This window comes from Castanea sativa, chromosome 4 (genome assembly GCF_040712315.1).
Source record: "Castanea sativa cultivar Marrone di Chiusa Pesio chromosome 4, ASM4071231v1".
NCBI lineage: Eukaryota > Viridiplantae > Streptophyta > Magnoliopsida > Fagales > Fagaceae > Castanea > Castanea sativa.
The window spans coordinates 5,854,760-5,878,702 of NC_134016.1; the positions used below are offsets into that span (position 1 = coordinate 5,854,760).

Sequence of the window (23,943 nt, forward strand, 5' to 3'; positions counted from 1 at the left end):
TACAAAAGGGTGTCCCGCTGGGAACCTTTCGTCTTGAGGAAAGTCCTGTGCAGGTGCTTTTCCCTTATCCCTCTTCTCTGCCGAAGAGGTCATAATGTTCCACTTAGTAGTGGTAGTATTAAATCTTACTTTGTCCTGCCAAGTAAGGGAGAGGATGTTAAGCCAGTTGGCCATAGTTAATAGTATGATAGAATATTTTTTGGAAAGTGAAGAGTAAATAGTATCAATAAAATTCTTTTGGAAAGTATGTTTCAAAAGCCAAAGGTCAATAATAATATATAATAGTTGTGCCGGACAATAAATGTTAGGATGACAATGATTATTTTGGAGAATATTTGGGTAAAAGGAGAACATGCTATGGACAAATTTAAACCAAAGCAAAGAAAATTCTGATAGATGAATTCTGAAAATAATTGGATTCAACAGTTCTAGCTCTATATTCAGAGAAATAGATTAATTGGACATAGATTAATTCTATCTTACAGTTTTCCCAGACACCATAGGTTATATTCTGCTCTCTTAAATCTAGTCATCCACCCTTTGAAACTGTTGAACAAACTTGTTGCTGAAAGCCCTGTTGCCGAAAGCCCTTACTACCCTTACCCTCAACCTTATCCAAAAGATTGGTTTGCACATGATGAAGAATATGATGAGAATGCTCATGACCTAGGAGCTTGATTTGTTCGGCTTGCATAAAGGCTACTAATGTTACAATATTCACTCAAAAGTAAAAGTATTTACTGAAGCTACCATGATTATAGTGTTGACCACTTTTGGCACTACCAGCCAACCTACTTTCGGTCTCAAAAGCTGATTTGATTCCTTCCGGATATCGCGCTTCTATTACCCTTCACAGGTCCTGATATGAATAGTAAAATGTCACTATTTGTTTTGTACTATTTACTGCTTTATTCACTTATATAAAGAGGGTTGTCTCTTATTGTTAACCTCAGAATCTTTTCTAGGATTTCCCTTAGAACTCTCTAGGACTTCCTTAGATTAAGATATCTTACTGATTACACAAAGTTTGTAACTAGGAATCAGGACTAGCTTTCAAGCCTTGTACTGTTTCCCAACCTGTAATCTTGTTACTACTACTACTGTAAGCATTTTGATATATATATATATATATATATATATCATGTAGAGCTAGATAGAAGCAGAACGTTAATGGAGGAACACTTGAACAAGAATCGCAAAAGATTAACATCTTTAAGTGCAACTGCACAATAACTCAAATTCTTTTAAATGTAAGTACTGTTACAGTCGTTCTGTTCAGAATAAGCGCCAGACATTAAAGGAAAAGCATATACACATGCTTTTAAATGAGTGGGGTTGGAAAGGAACACTTTGCTCAAGAAGAACAAGTGAAATCTTTTTTAATAAAACAGGAAAAAATAAAACAAATAAAACGAAAATAAATAAAACAAACAAACAAATTCAAGTGCATGGTAAATTGACAAGAGAAGCAGGGGAGAACAAGTAGCTTGATGATGCATAATCCACCTTCTTTTACAGAATCAAGAAAATAAGTGTGCAGAAGCAAGAATGTTTTACTGGTTTATAAACTTATGGGACCCAAGCAACAATGATGTTTCATTCATAAAAAGATAAAAGAACACGATAATAAGTGCGTAGAAATAAAGCTAAAAAAAATCCTCTATTTTTTCCCACATTTCACAGTGAGTTCTTTATTTTTTCCAAATCAAGATAAAGCTAAAAAAAATCCTCTGTTTATGGCATGAATGATAACAAAAAGGCAGCCAATATAACAACACAAGCCGGGACGATGATGCCGAGCGAGAGTCTTATACCCATCATTAATAAGAAACCAAAAGCTGCAGCAGCTCCTCCCACCCTGACCAAAATTTCGGCAGCCCTTGGACTTATATAACGACTTGGAGTGAGAGCGACATAGAGGGAGAGGAAACCCACTAAGTTTGTAACCAATACAGCGGTAAATAGTTTCTGAGCCAAAGGTGATAGCTCGCCTAAACTGAGGGCAAAGATAGCAGAAGTTGATTGGACAGCGACAGTAATGAATGTGGCAACCAATGTCATGTTGCTCGAGTTCCTCACTCTCCATCTAGTTCCACTTTCCAAATCACCAACCCTGCGTCTGTCTTCATCATTTCCTTCATCCCTATTGCCCTCATCATGTTCATCTCCACCTACACGTCTGTTTATCCCTTCATCACTGACAATGTTCTCCTTCTGCAGCAAATTTGGCAGGAAAAATATGATAAGAGTCTGGACACAGTGATCAATAACGAAGATCTAAAAAATGGTGAAAATGGGGCTGTGGTCACCTGATAAGTGACCTGGAAATTTCCATCAACTGGTTCAGAAGAAGATGAGCCTGCTGAGGTTCTACAGAAGCAGACGTGTTTTCAGAATACAAGACTACCATAACAAGGGAAAATCTAAGCACGTACCAAAGGCAATTAGACATTTGACTAGCACTCATATAACATAAAAATTACAAGACAATATAATGATAATAGTAACATTAATAGTTAAACACAAGCACATAAACATATGGAGACAGAGACGGAGAGAAATCTATAGCACATGAGATTAAATCTTAATTGTATAATACAGCACAGAGGGACTTGGACGAGTTTTTGTTCTTATTGATAGATGTAATAGGAAATAAAAGCCCATAGAGGGAACATTGTAATCCGAGCAACCTGACTATAACTATTAGGAGGTAGCAAAATGTACAGCAGCAAATCACAGTGCAGAAACACACCTTAAAGCTTGTTGCTGTTTTACTTGCTTGTAATATTCATCTTTTGAATCACATTTATCACCATCCCCCCTGTCCAGATTCCCATTAGCCTCAAAATTGTCAACTTCATGCCCAACATCATCCTTAGATTTGGTTCCAGCTCCACCCAATGGCGGGGAAAAATTATTCCAGCTTTCACCAATATCATTCATCTTGGTTAAATCAACATTATCACCAGAATGCACCTTCCAAAAAGATTGAATGCAAATGTTATTTCAATAATGAATTTATCAGTATCCTCAAGAAAATCAACTAACCATATGGTTCCCTTAAGTTGGGTGTTTCTCTTTTTTTTCTTTTCAATAGCTAGTAGAGAATTTTATCAGAAAGAGGAAGAATCTCCTATTCACACAACACTTTCCAAAGTTTCTCCTATAGATTACAACCTAAAACTCAGTACATTGAGAAAAACTGTCAAGATTGAATCATCCACACAAAAAATCTAGAACACTAAACCAAGTAGATAAATATTCATTTACAATTATGTTGTTGGTTGCATTAAGGCAGAAATTACTCATATATTCATTTGAGTAGCACTTTCCATATTACAATGTACATTCCTGCTCAAAAATGGGGGAAGAAAAATTTTAATGTAATAATGGCAAAACTTATAGTTCAGCTTATAATGAGAAAGCTTAAAACTTAAGAATGGCAAATAATTGAAGCATTAAGTACAAAATTAATTACTTTTTCCCAAACAAACATGAATTCTAAAGAAGCAAAAATGTATGATTAGCATGCTCTCTACTTGACACTCAACCTCATACAAAGATGTTTCAGTTGTAAATACGAGTCTACAAGGTTCATCGCACCGTGCAACTGCAACTTTCTTATGAGATTAAAGAATAAAAATAAAAAAGAGGGAAAAATAGAAAAGTAGAATGTAAAAAAAAAGGTTAAAAATAAATTTATGATCCAAAGAACATTTTTTTTAAAAATCTCAACCCTTTAAAATCCAATTGCTACCAATTGCAAGTTGGGATATCCCCAACTTGTAATCTCAATCTCCTGAAATGTCAATATATGCAGCAACAGTTGATTGAATAAGAAAATTAATGTCCATATAACACTATTTGGAAGGTTTTTCCTTACTAGTATTTTGCCAAGCCCAACTGTAGAGCTCCCTGTTCCTTTGGTGTGACGATCTGGGTGCTGGTCGCTGTTTAGGGCCAGCTCATCATTCGGACCTTTGCCTACTCCAGTAGTCCCCTTCACTCGAACTGATCTTCCCCCTTGACCTTCAGCACTGTCGTTGGCGACTATGATGAGAATCAGAGATCGTAGCGATTCAATATTCTATGAAATTCGAAAAACGAAAAAAAAAAAAAAAAAAAAAAACCTGAAATTGTTGCTATTACCCATGGCTTTGTTGAGAGAGAGAGAGTGAGTTATCTGAGTGAGACAGTGAGAGCGGTTGAGATTAGTGACAAATAAGAAGGTTTTAGGGTTTAAATAGATCGAAAATGGTGGGAAATGGGAGACCGGGAACACCGGTAGCTGTGGGATTATTGCCACGTCACGGCTAGGAAAGTTCTGGGCCCAAATTACCTGACACGTGGAGTACTGGTCGGTAGTCTAGAAGTTTTGTTTTCCTGACCTTCCCGACAGTGTCTTTTTTGAGCCCATTTGAGAACCCGAAAAAACTCAAGTATTCCCGGTTCCCGCCCCGAGTTGAACCCATATTGGGAGAAAAATTGGTATTTGATCTTAATTTACAAATTGACGAAGTGCGAATTCATCAATCATAATGAATGTGTCCAGATGAAGCCAAGCCCTTGACCCTGTAATTATGGTGATGATAAAATTGTTTCCTCAAAGTAGTCACCGGTGTGATGCCTGCCACAGCATCTAAAATGCAAAACACTCATCACATTCCTAGGTATTTCTATTATTGATAAATGTAGTAATTTCAAATTATAATAGATGCAAATTATTGACTTTTACAAAAAATAAAAATAAAAAGTAAATTTGAAAACCATCAGGAGAGTAGTCCTATTTTGTAGACAACGTTTTAGTGGTAGTTAAAGATATATCTACTTATAAAAAAAAATGTATAGTTACTTTGAAGAAGTGTACTATTAGTAGTTTTTTTTTTTTTGATATTTTGTTTTGTTTTTGGATAAACATGGTTTTTTTAAAGGAAAAAACGTAGGTTGTTTAACTTATTTTTCTATTTTAAAAAAATATAAGTATAATTACTTTGAAGAAGTGGGTTAGTGGAAGAGTGTTCCTATTTTGTATGTAATATTTTAGTGCAAGTTAGGCATGTATTTTTACCAAATTATCATATAGTTCTGTCTTTACTTAAACTTAAGGGTGTAGGGGTATTTTAGAATATAACAAAATTTGGTCCAAACAGGGAAAGCCCCTTAAGTAGGGTATAGATTTTTTTTTTATTTGAGCTTCCTCTTTTTTTTTTTTTTTTTAGAGAGTTTCAACCTATGTTGTCCGCTCCTCACTTTTTGTCATCAGACCAAGACACCAATCAATTTGTGGTGTAGACAGAAATTGAACCCTAAATCTCTTATTCAATCATCAGAGACTTTACTGGTTGAGTTAATTGAAACCCACACGAGTAGTAGTATAGACGAATCAGATTTTTTTTTTTTATGGGGGATATTTTCAGAGTAGCAGTGTGAGGAGGAAGCATATCGTAAGTTATGATGGGTTTGAAAGAAAGTTGCAAACTAGCATATCGAGTTTCACAAACTCAATTTCAATCTAAAACTCAAGGGTTAAAGACTCGATTCCTACTTGGTGAGTTGGCAGTATAACGCCACATAGATCTCGAGTCTTAGAGAGTCGACTTCCAAAAAGCAAAACCAAGTCTCTAAAACTCGATTTTGTACTTGAAGAATCGTGTCTGAAGAAGAACAAAGACGATTTGAATTTGAAGAGGCACGATCTGATTTGAAGAGGAAGAATGAAGAGACGATTTGAAGAGGCACGATCTGGTCTTTAGATTTGCCGTCGAAGAACGAAGAAGAAGGAAAAAATAAAACGCAAGGAAGAAGAAGGAGAAGAAACCGAGCAGATGAAGAAACCCAGAGATTAAGAACGGTGAAACTCGAGTTTTTAAAACAATAAAACTTGAGTCTTAAAAGCTTTCATGTAGATTTTTCGTCTACATCAGCTCCCACCGCTTACAAAATGAGACTTAAAAGCTCGAGTTTTATCTTAGAACTCGAGTTTTAGATACTCAAAATACTATTTTTTATCATTATTTTGAAACGTGACAACTAACTAAATTTGTTTATATTTAATGTTATTTGAAAAAAAAAATCTTTTTTTATGGAATGGTTCATATTTAAGCGGTACCGTACCCCACGATTAACAATAAAACCCAAACCCTGTTTTCTTTTCTTTTTTTTCTCGTTTATTTTGGGGATGAATAGGATACTTTCCTTCAAGATTATCCGGTGTGGCATTTTTTCAACACGGTAGACTGATCTATTGGCTATTCTGGGGACAAAATGGGCAATTAGCCCTAACGGCTGAAGAATATAGTTAGTAGGCACTGTTTTAGAAGATTATAGAATACTAACATCTCGACTCTTAGACAGTTGATTTTCAGGCTATAAATCGTCTCTTAGATAGTCGATTTTTGTGGGTTGATCAGATCTGATGTGGCGATTTTCCACGTGGCGGCCACCTGGAAATCGAGTTTCTAAGAGTCGATTTATATATCGACTCTAAAATACTCGGTTTCCAGGTGACGTGTACCTGTCACTTGAACCACCTGGAAATCGAGTGTTTGAGGCTCGATTTATAATAGGGGTTTTTCAAATTAACCCAAGTCCAGCCTCTCGCACAGACTCTCTCTCTCGCGCCTCTCTCCACTCTCTGTCACTCACACTCTCACTGTCGCAGACCAGAGCCACTCTCTGTCACTCACTCTCCCTCTCGCGCCTCTTCACTCTCCCTCTCGCGCCTCTGTCCACCTTCTCACTCGCAGCTGTCACGGCTCTCCGCCCTCTGACTCGCCCCCTGAGCTGTCACTCGGCCTGCCATAGTCTCCACTCTCAAGCACTCTCTCCACTCTCACTCAATAAGCAGATATGTTTTTCTTCTTAAGTGTGTGATTTTTTTATGTGGGTTAGTGGTTTTTGTTCGAAAATCATGATTGAACTGATTGTCTTTGAGAGTAATATGTTGTTCACAAATTTCTGTTTACAATTATTGCATGATTGACATTGTCATTGGAAGAGTAGTTAATGTGGAACATGTGCACCTTCAAATATGATACAATAAAAAGGTTGATGGAAAAATGCATTCATGGATCATCACGGAATGATGATTTGCACATTCCTGGGTTAAGAACTTACAAAGGCCACTCCAATTTTTTTTATTTTGTTATTTATGGAACTTACATCAGTTTTTGGTTATGGTTCAAGATTTGAAACTCTCTCATAATATCTTCATTAGCATTTTTAACAGGATGTATTATTCTGCAATCAATATGGTACATAATAATAGGATGATGTCCTTTCTATGGGTAATTAGAAGATAAAAATTGGATTTTAGTTGAAAGTCTAGTAAATGGTTTTTGTGACTGCTGATCCTTGCATGTGGACTAGATTGATTTAGTATCAAAATTTTGACAATTGTAATACATATGAAGCATGCACCATCTAATTACAGTAGGTTGTGTAATTGAAGACTAACTCAGATAATTACAAAATTTGATCAGGACTAATGGTTTGTTCTCAGGCACAGAGATAGCGCCACTATGGCTCATCCAAGACTGTTCTATATGCAATTTTTGCAATTATTAGTCATTTATGCTTCATTGGAAAAGTTACTCTTTTAATTCAATGTGAACATTCTTAATGCAATCTGGCAAGTTGCAAGTGATAATTACTGTGAATGCAGAAAAATAGAGGAGACTTTGCAGAAGATATAGAAGACACAAGTGAATGAAAATCATTTTAGTGCTGTTTGGAAGGAAATTGTATTTAATTGACGTTGCTTCACATAGCACTCTGAATTCCTAATTAGTTTTAACTTCTTTGACTAGGGGGGGGGGTGGGGGGGGAAGAAAAAAAAAAGGGTTGAAACTCCTTGAGCCAATGGTATTTGGACTTGAAAGGAATCTTGTCCCCATCAGTGGCTGAAGGATGATGTAATCAGTTCAATTCATATGGTAGTGCGAGTCGAATTTTTCTACCAAAAATAAAGGGGATGTGGTTAAAACTCCTTAAAACTTGACTATTGTGTTTATATCAATAATTGAAAAGAAAAGATATATTGTGTTTATATCATTACATAGGATATCAGATATTTGACTCTGTTTTGCACCTGGGTCGTGTTAGGACACTTGCAAAAGATAGGAAAAAGGACAGTAACACCAATAGAAAGGTTGGTAGGGACTAGAGTGGGGTTGACAAGCTCAACAGAATAGTAGGTTGTGAGGTTCATAAACTTAGAGGTGGAAACAATGTAGAAAGTGTCATTTGGTTTGATTACATATGAGAGGTTGGCATAGGATAAGTTAGTGGTGGTGTTAATGGAGTTACAAGAGCGTGAAATAGGAACAAAGAGGGGTTGGCCAGCAACAAGAGCGGAGGAAGGGGAGGATATGTTGCTGGGTTCTGATATCTTGAGGCGGCTGACTGAGAAGAGGTCACGTATAGAGGCCAGGTGAAGGAAGTCTGGGGCTCTAGCTTGGTAGAAAGCATAGGTTTGGCATGGATAGGTGTACTGGCTAATTGTGTAGTTCTCTTTTAGAACTTAGTTTGAGGGGTTAATTAAGTGTTTGTGTTTAGTACATCAAGATGATGCTTTGCTGATTTGTACTTAATATCTTCTTAATGGAATTACTGACTTGTCAAAAAAAAAAGTGTGGTTATAAATTGATTTTAGAAACAACTTATTAATGTTCATAAATAAAATATAGACTACTAAGACTCTAGGAAATCAAATAAAATACTAATAATATATAGAGAGACTACTAAGACTAAACCCTAACTCTAATTCACTTGGGCCAAAGCCCAATTATTGAATTAGGCAAATACCCTTAACCCTATGAAATTAAATAAAATACTAAAACCTAATTACCTTACTAGACTTTTAAACTTAAATAAAACTATCTTTGTACTCCCTGCATCACATAAATACTATAAGAGAATGATGAAATGTCAGAATCTATTAGAAAAACTCTGATTGGCATTGATCGGTCTATAGTCATGAAGCATGCATAAGGCCCAACATTATTTAATTTGGCGCCTGCTATATACTTCAAAGAAGGGAATTGACCATCAAAATGATAGCAATCAACATAATCATAGGTATTTGCGGTAGGTTTTCTAATGGTTTGAACGGCATTCGGCCAAGGTACCACCGTTTGCCTGTTCAGAACAAGGAGTTGAATTAAAGATTATCAATAGCAGTAGATAAAAGAAACAAAATGCAAGCATACTATGTGCACAAGTTGGAAAAGAGGAAAGATAAGGAATGCTGGTTAAGGTCTTTGCAAGAGAGACAACAACCAAATCATCGCATTTGCAATTTTTCGCAGAAGCCGCACTTGTTAATTTCACTTAAGTGAGTCCACGATTTTTTATGTCTTAAGATGTTCTTTTTGGTTACGAGCAATTTTAGGCTTCATAATCTTCACAAAACCAATGACTCGATATTAGGACCAACATTGGCACCTTATTGACAAATACCATAATAAACACATATTTTCCTAGTAGATGTGGCTCTTTCATGAAAGTGTAGAAAGTGGCTACCGATCAAAATTTCACTATTGATTCTACATTCGCAAATACGTAATGTACACCAGGAAGTGACTATATCCCATTTGGCAGTACATCTCTAACATCCTAAAGCCTCAGGATAAAGTTTTTTTTTTGATAAGTAGCCTCATGAAAGTCATAGAATCTTAACAGAATAAACTCATAACATGGGAAAGGACAAGAATAACTGCTCAAACTCGATGATCATCATTGTCAAGGAGATTCGATCTACCAAAAAGAACATGTCATATGCTAAAGAACTAGTATGCAAGAAAAATAATTTACTAGAAAAGTTGAAAGTTATAATTTACCTTTATATAAAGCTCATGAACCTCTTGGAAAAAGCTCTTGATTCCATCATCATTACGAGAGTCATGAAGCAGCATCAATCGCGTATGTAAGCTTGGTTAAAGAAAATAGTAAATTCTCACTGGTATACCAACAGAAAAAAAAAATTTATAAGCAATAATCTGAGAGGTGGAGAAGGTGACAGTAGGAGAGGAAAAAGAGCAAGAGAGAAGAGATGTATTGGGATTTGGTTTTCATTAGGCTTTTCTTCTTGTGTTCTTCTTGCTCATTAACTCTGAAAGTGTTTGTGAATCGTGAAAGATCTATAATATATATAATCTCAAGCGCAGAAGATGAATAAACAATCTCTCTTTGACGACTTAAAAATTGTGAACTTTAGAGTTTCCAATTGTACCTATGTACCCCACTTGGAAGTCGGAAGAACATATCTATAGTTGTTTGCTAGGATAGCCATTTGGTGACATTTTCCTCTTAGCACTCAATATTTAATGGAAAAGTTGGCTAACTTTATGAAAGAATTTTTCTCAAAACTTATTTGGGAGAAAATTTGTTCAACCTAATACTTGGCAATTCAAATGATCATTTGTGTTTGCTTTAATCAAATGGCATATTTAATAATTATGTGATTCGTTTAAATGACTTAATGAGTTATGTGATTAGAATACATGTGGATGGTGGGTTATAGCTTATAGGAGATTCCTCTTATCCAATTTGAAGGAAAACTTTATCCCTAATTTTATTTTAGACTACTAACAGGATATGGTAATAAACTCAAGATTACCAACTTTTACTTCCCTTTCACTTTATCAAATCCTTCCTCAAAGATATTCTTTTGGGTTATTAGCTGTGGAACTCTGATAGTTCTTGTAAACAGTGGTACAATCTGTCTCCATTACTTCTTATGCAGTTCAACATTATTTATTTCCTTTAATTGTTTTCAATGTCTATTACGTGCTAATTGCTTATCATTCTTGTGCAGTATGGCTGCTGCAAATGCTGGACAGATTGACTACACACAGCCTGGCCCCATTGACCAGTCGGTGTTGACGTTGCAGGCCAACCATCAGTCTGAATCTATTTGGAATGGGCAGGTAAAGCACAACACTAAATATTTAACGAATATACACACATTTGATTCATACAATGTGAGCGCTCTTGCTGTCATATATTAATCCATGGTTTTGTTCTGTGCAGGATCCAGGGTCTCTTAAATGCCGTGTCCGTACTGAAGAGTTCTCCGATCGAGAGCCAATGGTGGACGACCGAGTCATTGACATCATTAAGGCACTCGGTTTGGAGGGACTCCTTAGGACCCCAGGTAGAGAGATTGATCACGGCCTGATAACGGCCTTAGTGGAGCGATGGCGGCAAGAGACTCACACCTTCCACATGCCACATGGTGAGGTCACCATCACCTTGCAAGATGTGGAGGTTCTTCTCGGGCTTCCTGTTGATGGCGAGGTCATTACAGGGAGCACGCAGAAAGAATGGGAGAATGTGTGTGAGGAATTTCTTGGCTTCAGACCTGTAAACAATCAGAGAAAGGAACTTCATGGCCAGAGGATTCTCATCCAACGGCTTTTGGAAGCTGTTGCCAATCCCTTGTCGCCTAATGCCACAGAGGATCAGTTGCATAAGTACGCACGATGCTACATCCTAGCGCTACTAGGGGACACAATCTTCAAGGACAAATCCGGCGATAGGGTGCATCTGATGTGGGTGCAGCAGTTGCAAGACCTTCGCAATCCACGAAGGTATAGCTGGGGAAGTGCTTGCCTTGCATGGTTGTACCGAGAGTTATGCAGGGCAAGCGATAAGAAAGCTAATCAGATTGGTGGGTGTTTGCTGTTGGTCCAGTATTGGGCATGGGCTAGGTTTCCATATTTGTGCCCGACAGTTGTACATGGCCCGCCAGTGGATGCTTATGGTCCTCCAGTTCGTGGTCCACTGTCCCTGAAGTAAGTCTCTACCTCATACACGTCATGTAACTTCAATTTATTTTTTTTAAAAGCTTCTAGGAATTATTTAAGTCTATATTAAACAATTTGAAATAGAGGTTATACACTATAATTTTGTGTCAAATTTTCTAAATTATATCGGTTAATATGATCCCTTGTTCTGGATTGTAGGTGGTTGTGGGTCCCAAACAAGAAAAACAGGCCCGCCCACATCTTCCTGGACAGGTATCGCGAGCAAATAGCTTCAATGTTGCCAGGCCAGGTATGAAAATGCCTTATTTAACATGTTTAGGAACAAGATATAGGTTTAGTGAACTTTGACATATAAATATTGTTGCCTAATGTGTTGCTTGTTTTTTGGCTGTCGTAGGTGGTGTGGCAGCCGTATGAAGCTGAATTCGAGAACCTTCCGCCGTGATGCGTTGCAGGGAGGGCCATATGGACGGCAACGGTGCCACTTGTATGTTTCCACCTAGTAGAGAAACATACACCGGATCGTGTCGTTCGTCAATTCGGGATGGTCCAAGAAATTCCCCGTAATGTTGACACCGATACAGTGCTCCATGCCATTGATTTGAGGGGGAAGGTTGGTGTTGATTGGATGCGAAAACATGCTACGCATATTACAGAGTGGGGTAATCGCCTTCAACAGCGTTGTGAAGCAGTGGTTGGTGATATGCCTCCACAACACGAGTACTTCGATTGGTACAAAAGGGTAACTCGGAGGTTCATCAATGTCCTCGGTGCTAGATTGATTATAATGGTAACTTTTCTATCTGTTGAATTTTTAATCAGCATTTTGTCTACTCTATGCGCTAGCTACATCCTTAATATAAAAGATAATTTAAATTTAGTCAAAGGTAACACCTGGTCTCCCTATAACTTGCAATTATTACTAGCAGAACCAATTCAAAACAAATGTTTATTTTATTATCGATTGAATTACTAATATACCTGGTTTTTTCATGTCAGATTGAAGGATATGCCCGTTTGTTGAGGCGTCACCCAGTGGGCACCGAGGACCACAAGGACATTACTGATGTGCTAAATGCAGTGCAGGAGATTGGCCGTGTACAACCTCATATCCCTGAGGCCCCGAATGAGGAGGCAGCTACTCCTGCGGCAGCGCCTACTCAAAGCCCAAGCACAAGCAGAGCTCATGTCGGACGTGGGTCTCGTTCGTCTATTGCTACCCTGAGAGTTGTCCCTACCCCCGATCCCCACCCATCCACCCCAAATCCATCCCCTAGCCCCACGATCCCCTCACCCATCCCACATCCATCCCCTAGCCCCACCATCCCCTCACCCATCTCACATCCATCCCCTAGCCCCACCATCCCCTCACCCATCCCACATCCATCCCCTAGCCCCACCACCATCCCTTCACCCACTCCACATCCATGTCCTGGGTCTGACATCCGTCCACCCACCCCACGGTCATTTCCTGAGCTGTCACCCATTCCTTCCTTCGACCTGGGTCTTGATGTAACCCCTCCTAACATGCACCCGCAGCCACCCTCCCACAGTACATCCACTGGCCCTTCTTCGGGCATTGACCCACCCCATGTTCACGTTGAGCAGGCTGTTGGGTTACCTGCAGAGGCTGGAGGTCGGCCGAAACGCATAGCAAAGGCACCTCCTTGTGGGACAGGGGGGCATAAACATGGACACAATGTTGGGCCCGAGGCATCTGACAAAGGACATGCAAGACCTCCTCCTCATTATACGCGACGACGTAAAGTTCAAAAAAGGTAATTAGACAGAAGAGAGACACAGATTTTTATGTTAGATAGGCATATTTCATATATTTGTCTTATGTTTATTATTGGTTGTGTTTCTGTGTTGTGTGTGTATGGCAGGGAATGATGTGTGGAGGATGTGCAGATTGTAGGTGAAAAGAATTGTAAAAAGTTAGGTACGTTGTTATTAGTTGAATTTGGTTATTTATGTATTCTTATAGATTGCTAGGAGGTGCAGTAATCTGGTGCAGTAACCTGGTTTTTTCATGTTTGTTTTAAGCTTAGCTTTTTCTTCTTGGATTAAAATGTTCAAAATCGTCAAGGCTTGTTGATAAGGCTAAGCAAACATGAAAACCTTGGCTAATTATTCCAACTATTGTACAATTTACAGTTATACTAGGCTCACTTGAGTCCAACATGTTTTTGTGTGCGTGTGTGTATTATTTGATAGCTAGTCTTTCCTATGAGGCTTAATATGGTTTAATTGTATTGCAGGATATAGCTTAGTTTGTTGACACTTAGAACCATTGGATTCATATCAGTTGTGAAAAGACAACTCCATCATCAAACGGAGAGTATATGTACTTCTAAGCTTGGGAGTTTTTGTGGGGGAGGACTGAGGAGTGACACAAAAAAATTGCTTTCAAGCCACTGGGTTGGTATTGTCAGCCAGTGGCAAATGGGGTGTGGGCAAGGACAGTGCAGAATGCATTTGGTGTATGTATATGTCGTTTGCTTTTAAATTTAAATGACTCTTTTACATGGATTTAATAAGCGAAATGTACTTGACACCTTCTCCCCTCTCTCCGTTTGTGTGTGTTAAATACTTAATAAGCAAAATGTACATTTATGTATTGATTTGTGTATGTATAGGGAGTATGTCATTTGCATTCTAGATGCGTATTTCAAAGGCATTTGGTATTCGATTGTGTGAATGGCAGAGGGGAAAAAATAGTAGATGTATGTGCTTTTATTAGGGGGAGAGGGGTGTTTGCTTTGGTGCCTCTATCAATAAATATTTTTGAGGTATAATGCAAGTTGAGTCGAGGGAGTGCACCAGTTCCCAAGGGGAAGAAGAAGGGAGTCTCGTTTGTTGTTGACTGTACAAAGCCAGTGGAGGACAAGATCATGGACATTGCATCCCTGGAGAAGTTTCTCCAGGAGAGGATCAAGGTTGGAGGCAAGAGATTTCATTTGCTTAATTTAATTATTTAGCTCAAATCATGTGGGAATTTTGTATTTCGGAAAAATGTGTGATGAATACTTTGCCAATTTTTCTTACTCCAACTAGCAGAAACATGAAATAAAGACAAGGCAGTGAATCTTAAGATTGCTGGTGCCCCAAATATTCTAACTAGGTCCAGAAGGATCTCACCCCATTAACTACACATATTTCTCTTTTTGTGCTGTCTGGAGCTCATTGTTGTGTACAAGTAGGTGACTTAACCCATTTAATCTTACATATAAAAGAATGAGTGTGTGACACAATCTGCAAAAGTCATTCAAATTTTTATATTTGTTGACAATTTCAAGTGCAGGGCGAAATTGTGCATGCTCCATTGATGGCTTTTGAGACTTCCACAACTAAGAACCTCTTCGGTAAGTGCTGTTATCTCTACATTAGCATCATTTTAGTCATCCTTGAAGTTGTCTTTCAATTCTTCCTAAGGCTGCTTAGTATGGTACAATATTCCAAGCCATGGGCAATTGCATATATGAGAGTCACAAACACTTACATTTACCTGAAACTTTTATACACATGCAATGAATTCCCTTTTGTGCAGATGCTAGGTGTATGTTTCCTGTTCTAGTATTAGATCCCCAATAATATTCGTTCTCTTTTGCAGTGTGGATGGAGGTCATTGTGTCGTCTTTGAAATAAGTGTGAAGTGTGAAGATGATCCATTTCTGTGTATTTTAGAGAAAAGGGAAAAGGAGCATTTTTAATAAGGGACTAGAATTAGGGAGAGAGATTACGTCCCTCATTGACTTCCATTCGGATGAAATTCCTTATTTTTTTACCTAAATTTTCCTATTAATTTTTGTTCTTATTGGAAAATCTTGGGATCTCCCTCATAGGCAATAAAGCCGCTCGGTGAAGTTATTTATCAAGGAAGATTTGGTGACTAGAGCTTTGTCCTACCATATGCTCTATACAAGCAAGTTTTCAGAAGGTATGAGAACATCCATTTGAATTAAAATAAAAGCTGGTATGGTACTTTCATATTCCTCAAAACAATAGAAATTCAATATAACTTTAAGAAATAGAACTTTGAAAGAGCTCAACTTCCCTCCCCTGCCCCCTGCTAGTAGGGGTTATGTTGATGAAAATTATTATGTTCCCTGCATTTACTCAGGATGTTATGCACTTCTTAGATTTTAGATTCTTACCACTTGAAGTATGAGTGAATGCCTTCAAAATTTCTGTAGGGTTGGTTGTCCATTGTCTCATATATGGTTTTAACTGCTTGACTGAAGGTCAACTTTGTGAATAGTTTTCACAATTTATTTTTTACATATTTTTTTTGGCCCTAGAGCTTGATATTCACAAATTTTACACATTTTAAAGCTTGATTTAATCCATGATATTCTTCTAGTAAAGTTCTACCTGCTACTGCTAGCTAGGTTTGTAGTATTTTTAAATCATAGATACTTTGTCTTTAGAGCAAAATTTACTCTTTTTTTAATATTAATTCTTAGATTCAAGTAGTTCTGTTTCATACTTCCTTGAAGAAGGCAGGAAAAAAAATTATAAAGTGCAATGCTGAAATGTCAAATGTGTATTTCTGCTCAACAACAATATCTAATGAGAATTGTTTTGTTTAACTGCTCACATTTTGGTCAGCATAGCCAAAGATTATCTCATGCTTGTCTTATTGATTTATGTTTTTTAGTTAAGATGGTAAGAGCCTTTATCCTCATTTTGCAGAATATTTACCTCAAGGTCTTGAGCCATTGTTTTGGGTCTAATAGCGAGGCAAATAGAGGTAAGCTGTAAGATTTTTGAGAAAAATGATAAAAGTCTATGGTAATTGGTCAATATTTAATATGATATTATAGCTATTGTTTCCCCTACAGATGACAGTTCCACTAAGCATGCAACCTGACTCATAACTCCTAATCTGCGAGACTTGAGCCTATATGTTTGTTTGTGGTAAATTTACATTCCTTTTTTTAATAGTATTTGTCTCACATTCTGGGTGAAAAGTTGCTTTCCTGATAACCATATGTGTAGATATGTGAAGACTAACATATTTCTCTATCTCCTTTGTTATTTTTCCTTAGGTGTGTCAGCCATTATACGACTATGTAGTTCCCTATTGAATGGTTGTTAAATGGTGACTATACAGCAATTAGCAAAAAAAGTCTTGAATCTAGCTATTACGAAAAAGATGTTTAAGATCACATAATGATGTGGACTGGTCATATGTGCTCCTTTGGAGAAGTATTAGTCATCTTCAACAGTTTTGGTAGAGAAATGAGGACAATTGAGTAGATAGTCATGTCAACTGGAATGTTGAAATCACAATTCTCGACTTGTTGAATACTGTTGCCAACTAAACTATCAAGTATTTGTATTTCACGTCTTCAAATTTTATGATTTGGGAGGCCAACTTTGTGTGAGCTTTTGGTGGATCAACTTATTGGGTCCCTCTTGCAATAACTAGGGTGCTGTTTGTACTTAATATACAATTTATGTTTGGAGGCTCTTTTCTATATCTATTTATTCTTCAGGAGATGGAAACTTTAAAAAGAAATTTTACATATCTTGAAACTTATTTGAATCTATGATAATCCCTCAATGATAATGACAATAATAGACTTTAAACTGTTGAGTTAATTAAAACTCATAGATCACTCATAAACTATAACTTTTTTGTGGTAAATGAGAGAGGCGAGAGACCAAACAAAAATAAATAAATAAATAAAACCCGACCCTCAGAGCTCAATGACGTGTCAGATCTCAATTGGGTAAAACTCATGCATGTATGTGCATCTGGCATGATAATGATACACATAATCCCCATGTAAAGCTAAGATAGCATTAATGGTTTTTAAGAAACTGTTTCAGAGACCAATGCCCCATTCAAGAACACACACACAGGACTTGTTGCTTACAAAGTGAAAGTCTTTTGTTTGATGTTGCAGAAGGGGCCTCAACTAGCATTATCGCTGTTGGAGTGCAACTTCTGGCTAGCTACACTAAAGCGAATGATCAAGACAAGGCAGAATGTCAGAATAAATTAACGAAGGCATGGGGAATCCTTCTAAAATCTGTTTCCTAGATTGGAATTTTTTTACCTGTGTGGGTATCTTCTCAGAGGGATAATCTTTTCTTCAATGTACACAAGACTGGCTTCTATAGATTGCAGCTGCAGGAATTTGGTTCTTCACAATATATTGACTGGCTTTCAGTTAAAAGCTATTTTTGGAAGCTGTTAGTGGAGATAGTTTTCATGACATAATGGACTATGGATGGTTATTTATTTTATTAACACTTGTAGTGTTGAGACATAGTGTTTTTTTTTTCTTCTTGTTGAATTTTAAAGTTCATAGATGGTATACTTTCCCTTTTTGGCTGTTCAAAATTCTTAGTGAGCTGCTTTAAGCCGTTTTCTGTTGTCACATTACTTGTCTATTTTTTCTTTTTTTCTTTTGGCACTTGAACTGTACCAGCCTTGTGATTTTATCATGAATATGAACGCAAATATTTGAATACGTAGAGCATGATTTGTTGAGATGAGTGGCGTTTGAATGCTATTTTTATGTTTAGTACCTGTTTTTTAATGGTTACAATGTACCACCCTCGCATTGACTCATTTCAGGAAAGGCTTGTAATTAGAGATCAATGTTGATACAAGAGTGGGTTTCAAAATTTGGTTTATAATTTTTAAACTAAAACAATGTACTTCCAGGAGTCTCAAATGACCCATTGAAAGTTTAAGATAGATAGGGACAACAAGTTTCATAGTTTTCTTAGTTTCAAATACAGTTCTGAAAAAAAAAAAGATAAAAAAAAAAAAATAAAGCGTAACTCGAGTCTTAGACTGTCGATTTGCATCATTGGAACTCGAGTTCAATACCAGCGAGTACGGTAGGCAGAGAGTTCAAAAATATTTACGGGCAACTGCCACTGGAAAAATTCCCAGTGAAAATCGAGTCTCAGACACTCGATTTCCATTTAACTGGTTTTTTTGTAAATAAGTCCTACAGAAGTCGAGTGTTTTAAGCTCTATTTGTACCAGCGGTATTTACCATTATGCCATCCGTTTAGAAGTCGAGTTTTAGACTATCGATTTGCATCATTGGAACTCGAGTTCAATACCAGCGAGTACGCCAGGCAGAGAGTTCAAAAATATTTACGGGCAACTGCCACTGGAAAAATTCCCAGTGAAAATCGAGTCTCAGACACTCGATTTCCATTTAACTGGTTTTTTTGTAAATAAGTCCTACAGAAGTCGAGTGTTTTAAGCTCTATTTGTACCAGCTGTATTTACCATTATGCCATCCGTTTAGAAGTCGAGTTTTAGACTATCGATTTGCATCATTGGAACTCGAGTTCAATACCAGCGAGTACGCCAGGCAGAGAGTTCAAAAATATTTACGGGCAACTGCCACTGGAAAAATTGCCAGTGAAAATCGAGTCTCAGACACTCAATTTCCATTTAACTGGTTTTTTTGTAAATAAGTCCTATACAAGTCGAGTGTTTTAAGCTCGATTTGTACTACATGTATTTACCATTATGCCATCTGATTAGAAATCGAGTTTTAGACACTCGATTTCTACTGGGTTGTTTTTTTTTTTTTTTTCCCCTTTGTTACACAGTCTTCCCCTGCAGCAGTATACCAGAATTTTTTTTTTCTTCCCCTGCAGCTGTAAACCAGATCCAGCAAACATTTCCTAAAGAGTACATTGAATGCAAGAAACTGGATTAAAATATTTACTGGGCATGGGCTAGTATAGTTGCCTTCTTAGCTACAGACCATACAAATTTAACCAGATTACATCCGGCATACAATGTGATTACTAGCTATCATTGCTTCAAACAAGGCCCCTATGGTTGAACTTGCCGAAGTAAGTGCTACTAATGCCAAAGAACTACGGTTGCTGGCATTATAGGCAAAAGCTGCACAACGCAACTAATGTAACGAGTACAATGGATAGTTACTAGTTCAATCACAACAACATTCAGCAATAAACAAAATAACAACTAAGTCTATACAATATAGTCTACATAGTCGCCTAACACTTGTCCAAACTGATACAACATGGTCGCCTACCACTTGTCCATACCGAAGATAACCACAACTCTCACGTACAATGCCATTCCAAAATTGAGCCTCCACTCGCCTAAAAGTCCATACAAAATGCAGTTGTTAGTTCCTAAATGCGAAGAACAAAAACCAAATAAGATTCTGAGCATATTACATCAAAACAACAAAGGCACTTGCCTAGTTTGTAGCACTACCGCCTGTCGAAGCCCCACGGGAACCGCTTGTCGAACCCCCAAGGGAATTGGGACATCTTTTGCGGTTATGCCCCTCTTCATGACACACTCCGCATCGCTGCCTCGGTTGAATCTCCCTCAACTCCGAATCTGGGTTCCAGCTTCCCCGTTTTCGCCGTACCCCATCCATTTCATTTCTTATTCTGGACTTCACAGGGCGACCTTTGGCCCGCAACAGACTTGGGTAAGGCACCCACCGTGGTCCGCGAACGTCCCTCCACAATGACTCTGACATTGGCACCATAAATTGATGTGAATATGTGTGAATGGCGTTCTCCAAACTGTAACATGGATCAATATAGCTGGTCGCATTGAGATGCAATTGTTGCAAAACTTTAATTGCATGTGAACAAGGGATCTTAATGTTTTGCCACTTTCCACAACCACATGTTCTAGCAAATACGCGCACTTCATGACTGTGGTTTCCCCCTCCACCTCTATGGTCGTTGTACGGGGTAACCACTTGATATACACCAGTCTCATGATTAAATTCCCGCACAGTGTGTCCTGAAGTTTTTTGCAAATTTGTGTTATAGATCCCCATTGCATAATCACTCCACACCTTACCTTGAGAGCGATCAGAAGTAATTTGTTTATGTCGATCATGGAAATATGCAACAAGTTTGCACCAAGTGAATTCAACCATTGCAGCAATGGGCAAACCGCGGGCACCTTTAAGTACCCCATTAAAGCACTCAGAGATATTAGTTGTCATCGCCCCGTAACGTCTTCCACCATCATGTGACTGGGTCCATTTCTCCACATCCTCACTCATTAGATATGTGTATGGCATATATCGTTCAAGTTGGGAATCATCAGGGTCTACCCTCTTCAGTGCATTAATCTCGACATCCTTAATAGTTTGCATTATGGACTTAAATTTAGCGTCATGAGTTGCATATCCAGCTTTCAAGGCCAATGCCTTTAGAGTCGGATCATCAAAGTGTGTGTTGAAGTTGCTAGCAACATGTCGAAGGCAATATCGGTGATGTACCTGTAACTTTCCATCATCACCTAAAGGCCACTCTGCAATGGCGCATTTGATACCTTTATGTCGGTCAGAAATAATGCAAATGCCCTCGTTAGGTATCACATGCCCTATCGAATTCCTGAGACACTCTAAAAACCACCCCCAACTAGCCCCTGACTCCTTGTCCACAACAGCAAAGGCGAGAGGCAAAACCTTTTGGTTAGCATCCGTTGCCATTGTAATCATCAACACCCCTCGATATTTACCATACAAATGAGTCCCATCAATACTGATCACTGGCCTGCAATATCTAAATGCAGCAATGCATGGAGCGAATGCCCAAAATACATAGCGCAGTAACGTAGTACCATCTATGAGGCTAGGTATGGTCCAATAGTTGTACTGGGTACCCGAATCCTGATCCAAGTATGCCAACAACAACTTTCGCAACCTTTGGTAAGACTCCTCCCAATCTCCAAATATCTTAGCAATTGCCTTTTGTTTTGCATCTCATACCTTATAGTAAGAGAGCTTATGATTATACTTAGTATCTATGTGGCCCCGGAGCTCATCAATACGAGCAGTGTGATTTTGTCGCAATTTCCCCACAATTTCTGATGCAACAAAATTAGAATCTATCATTTTACAATCTCTTCGCAGGCCAAAGGGTACACAACTGTGTGGACCCACATAAGACGTGACCATCCACAGACCATTTAATTGAGCCTTCATGAATGCCCCAACGTACCAGTTGCAGTTGGGGTCAATGCACGCGGTGCACAATTTACTTTTGGTCGACCTCCGGATTATAAAATTTCTATTATCCTTTGCTGCATATATTATCAATGCACGCTTCACCGCCTCTTTATTTGCAAAAGTCAACCCTTTATTAAAATGCATCCCATCTTCCCAAGTAGAAACAAATGGTATCTGAAGACGTGAAGGATCAACTATATTTTCCCAAGTATTTGCGGAGAATGACTCGGCAGGAGATGTGTAGGCAGTGGTCGTATTTGTAACATGCTGGACACCAATATCATCGTCCGCATCACCTTCATCATGGCACTCCATATGTTCCTCTTCAAAATTGGAAGCAAGTTCATGGTCATCCACATCCTTCTCAAAGTCGCCTCGCTCAATCCTCTCTTCGTACTCATCCATATCATCGAGATTTTCATCATTATTCGCAAAATGATCTTCGTCCTCCACCCCTAAATATGTCTCTTGAGGTTGAAGTGTTTCACTAGTATTGGCAGCATAATCTTGAGATGGGAATGTGTAACCTCCCATTGTAGTGCATCCATCATCTAATTGCAAAGATGTAGTTGTTTGTTGCTGCAACTCCTCCACATCAACTTCTGCGAGCGGCTCGGAACTTACGTACAACTCAGCAGCATTTACTTGGGGCATTTTATGGATTCTATTAAACATGACATTTACATGTTTATCTTCTTTGATCGCCATGTACTTGTAATTTATCCGCTCATGAAGAACTTCTTGTGGGTAACGATAAATAATATTTATGTCATAACAAGTAGGGCTCAAACTCAGTTCTTTCATTATTTTCATCTTCAAATCATTCAATGTCTTCAACTTACGACGTAGCATCACGTAATAGCATTCGATATTCGGCCCTTGAAATGGGAATCCGTCAATCTGTTCAGGATTGAAAAGGGGACCACCGTAGTATACATTTACGTCAATATTCTTCAGAGATTGTGAACCTATTAGAGTCAAGGGTAATATGTTAATGACATATTTTAACACAATTACAAAACATTTTTATGTACTCAAAGTAGGAAAATTACAACTTCTTATATCCAACACACCCCACATTTGCATATACTCACTCCACATCACATACAAACACACTCAATCATTATTATTTCATACTCAAACAAATAAAAAAACTAAAGACAACACTTACCCCCACTACAAAATTTCAAATCATTCTAACAAAAAGATAATAACAAATATTAAACCAAACAACAACAAAAATAGCCATGATAAAAGCCTAACAATACAAATATATATCTTAAATATTTTTTACTTCTTATAAAAAAAAAAATTTTTAAAAAGCCTAGCATATATACACTAACTTGTTACATCATATGCATCTACAAACCCCACATTAACATATATACTCAATCATTACCATTTGTTTCTAAACAAAAAAAAAAATTCATTAATCATACTAAAAAAAAATAATAAAAAAAACTAAATGCACAAATATTCAAATCATTCTATAAAAAATATAAAGAAAAATTACAAACCAAACAAAAAAACTAATGATACATACCCATAAAAAACCTAACATTACATATATGTAACTAACAACTACTCATAAAAAAACCCTAACATTACATCTATGTAACTAACAACTATTCAAAAAAAAATAAAACTAACAACTAGAGAGAGTGTATAAAAACCTTACTTGACATGATAATGTGTAAATGGAGGGTGAGTTTGATTTGAAATTTTCTATGAGAGTGAGAGAGAGAGAGTGAGAGAGGAAGAAAGAGCTGCTAGGTTTTTAGGTGTGGCAAACGGCAGAACCCAGAAAATAGGTATAGTATGATAAAAAGAAGCTGCCCTAACCACGTGGCAGAAAGGGGACCAACCATTGAAAATCGAGTCTCTGAGACTCGATTTTCCTTTTTAAAAACCGAGTCTCTGAGACTCGATATCTACTTGGAGTTCCTGTTCATCCAGCTGGCAGCATATAATAGTAATTAATTCTTCCCATATAAATCGACTTTCTAAGAATCGATTTCCAGGTGGCCACCACGTGGAAAATCGCCACATCAGATCTGATCAACCCACAAAAATCGACTATCTAAGAGACGATTTATAGCCTCAAAATCGACTGTCTAAGAGTCGAGATGTTAGTATTCTATAATCTTCTAAAACAGTGCCTACTAACTATATTC

The 23,943-nt window shown here is 37.7% G+C and overlaps 4 protein-coding genes and 2 long non-coding RNA genes across 7 annotated transcripts; 4 read left to right on the top strand and 2 right to left on the bottom strand.

Annotated features, from left to right (window-relative positions):
• Positions 1-1,575: 1,575 nt before the first annotated feature.
• Positions 1,576-4,210, bottom strand: LOC142631044 (uncharacterized). Of its 2 annotated transcripts, none has more exons than XM_075805122.1 (5): positions 4,150-4,210; positions 3,884-4,050; positions 2,753-2,976; positions 2,310-2,370; positions 1,576-2,214 (listed from the first exon to the last, which is right to left on the bottom strand). In XM_075805122.1, exons 1-5 carry the CDS (start codon positions 4,151-4,153, stop codon positions 1,735-1,737), a joined length of 936 nt encoding a protein of 311 aa, XP_075661237.1. In that variant the 5' UTR covers positions 4,154-4,210; the 3' UTR covers positions 1,576-1,734. The 2 variants fall into 2 exon arrangements, with proteins under 2 accessions (XP_075661237.1, XP_075661235.1); XM_075805120.1 differs by having other exon boundaries at positions 3,884-4,037; positions 4,131-4,195.
• A 4,087-nt stretch (positions 4,211-8,297) lies between these two features.
• LOC142632357 (serine/threonine-protein phosphatase 7 long form homolog) lies at positions 8,298-12,223 on the top strand. The gene is made up of 5 exons (XM_075806786.1): positions 8,298-8,431; positions 10,817-10,928; positions 11,032-11,795; positions 11,967-12,057; positions 12,166-12,223. The coding sequence occupies exons 1-5, from the start codon at positions 8,298-8,300 to the stop codon at positions 12,211-12,213; spliced, it is 1,149 nt and encodes a 382-aa protein (XP_075662901.1). The 3' UTR covers positions 12,214-12,223.
• A 203-nt stretch (positions 12,224-12,426) lies between these two features.
• LOC142630486 (uncharacterized) lies at positions 12,427-13,550 on the top strand. The gene is made up of 2 exons (XM_075804486.1): positions 12,427-12,558; positions 12,768-13,550. Exons 1-2 carry the CDS (start codon positions 12,472-12,474, stop codon positions 13,548-13,550), a joined length of 870 nt encoding a protein of 289 aa, XP_075660601.1. The 5' UTR covers positions 12,427-12,471.
• A 1,376-nt stretch (positions 13,551-14,926) lies between these two features.
• Positions 14,927-15,413, top strand: LOC142632087 (uncharacterized). The gene is made up of 3 exons (XR_012843726.1): positions 14,927-14,967; positions 15,073-15,133; positions 15,382-15,413. It is a non-coding gene; the product is annotated as an uncharacterized LOC142632087 (long non-coding RNA).
• An 11-nt stretch (positions 15,414-15,424) lies between these two features.
• LOC142632086 (uncharacterized) lies at positions 15,425-17,274 on the top strand. Its single transcript, XR_012843725.1, has 4 exons — positions 15,425-15,708; positions 16,464-16,521; positions 16,613-16,688; positions 16,820-17,274. It is a non-coding gene; the product is annotated as an uncharacterized LOC142632086 (long non-coding RNA).
• A 2,713-nt stretch (positions 17,275-19,987) lies between these two features.
• LOC142632358 (uncharacterized) lies at positions 19,988-21,250 on the bottom strand. The gene is made up of 2 exons (XM_075806787.1): positions 20,415-21,250; positions 19,988-20,324 (listed from the first exon to the last, which is right to left on the bottom strand). The coding sequence occupies exons 1-2, from the start codon at positions 21,248-21,250 to the stop codon at positions 19,988-19,990; spliced, it is 1,173 nt and encodes a 390-aa protein (XP_075662902.1).
• Positions 21,251-23,943: the final 2,693 nt, after the last annotated feature.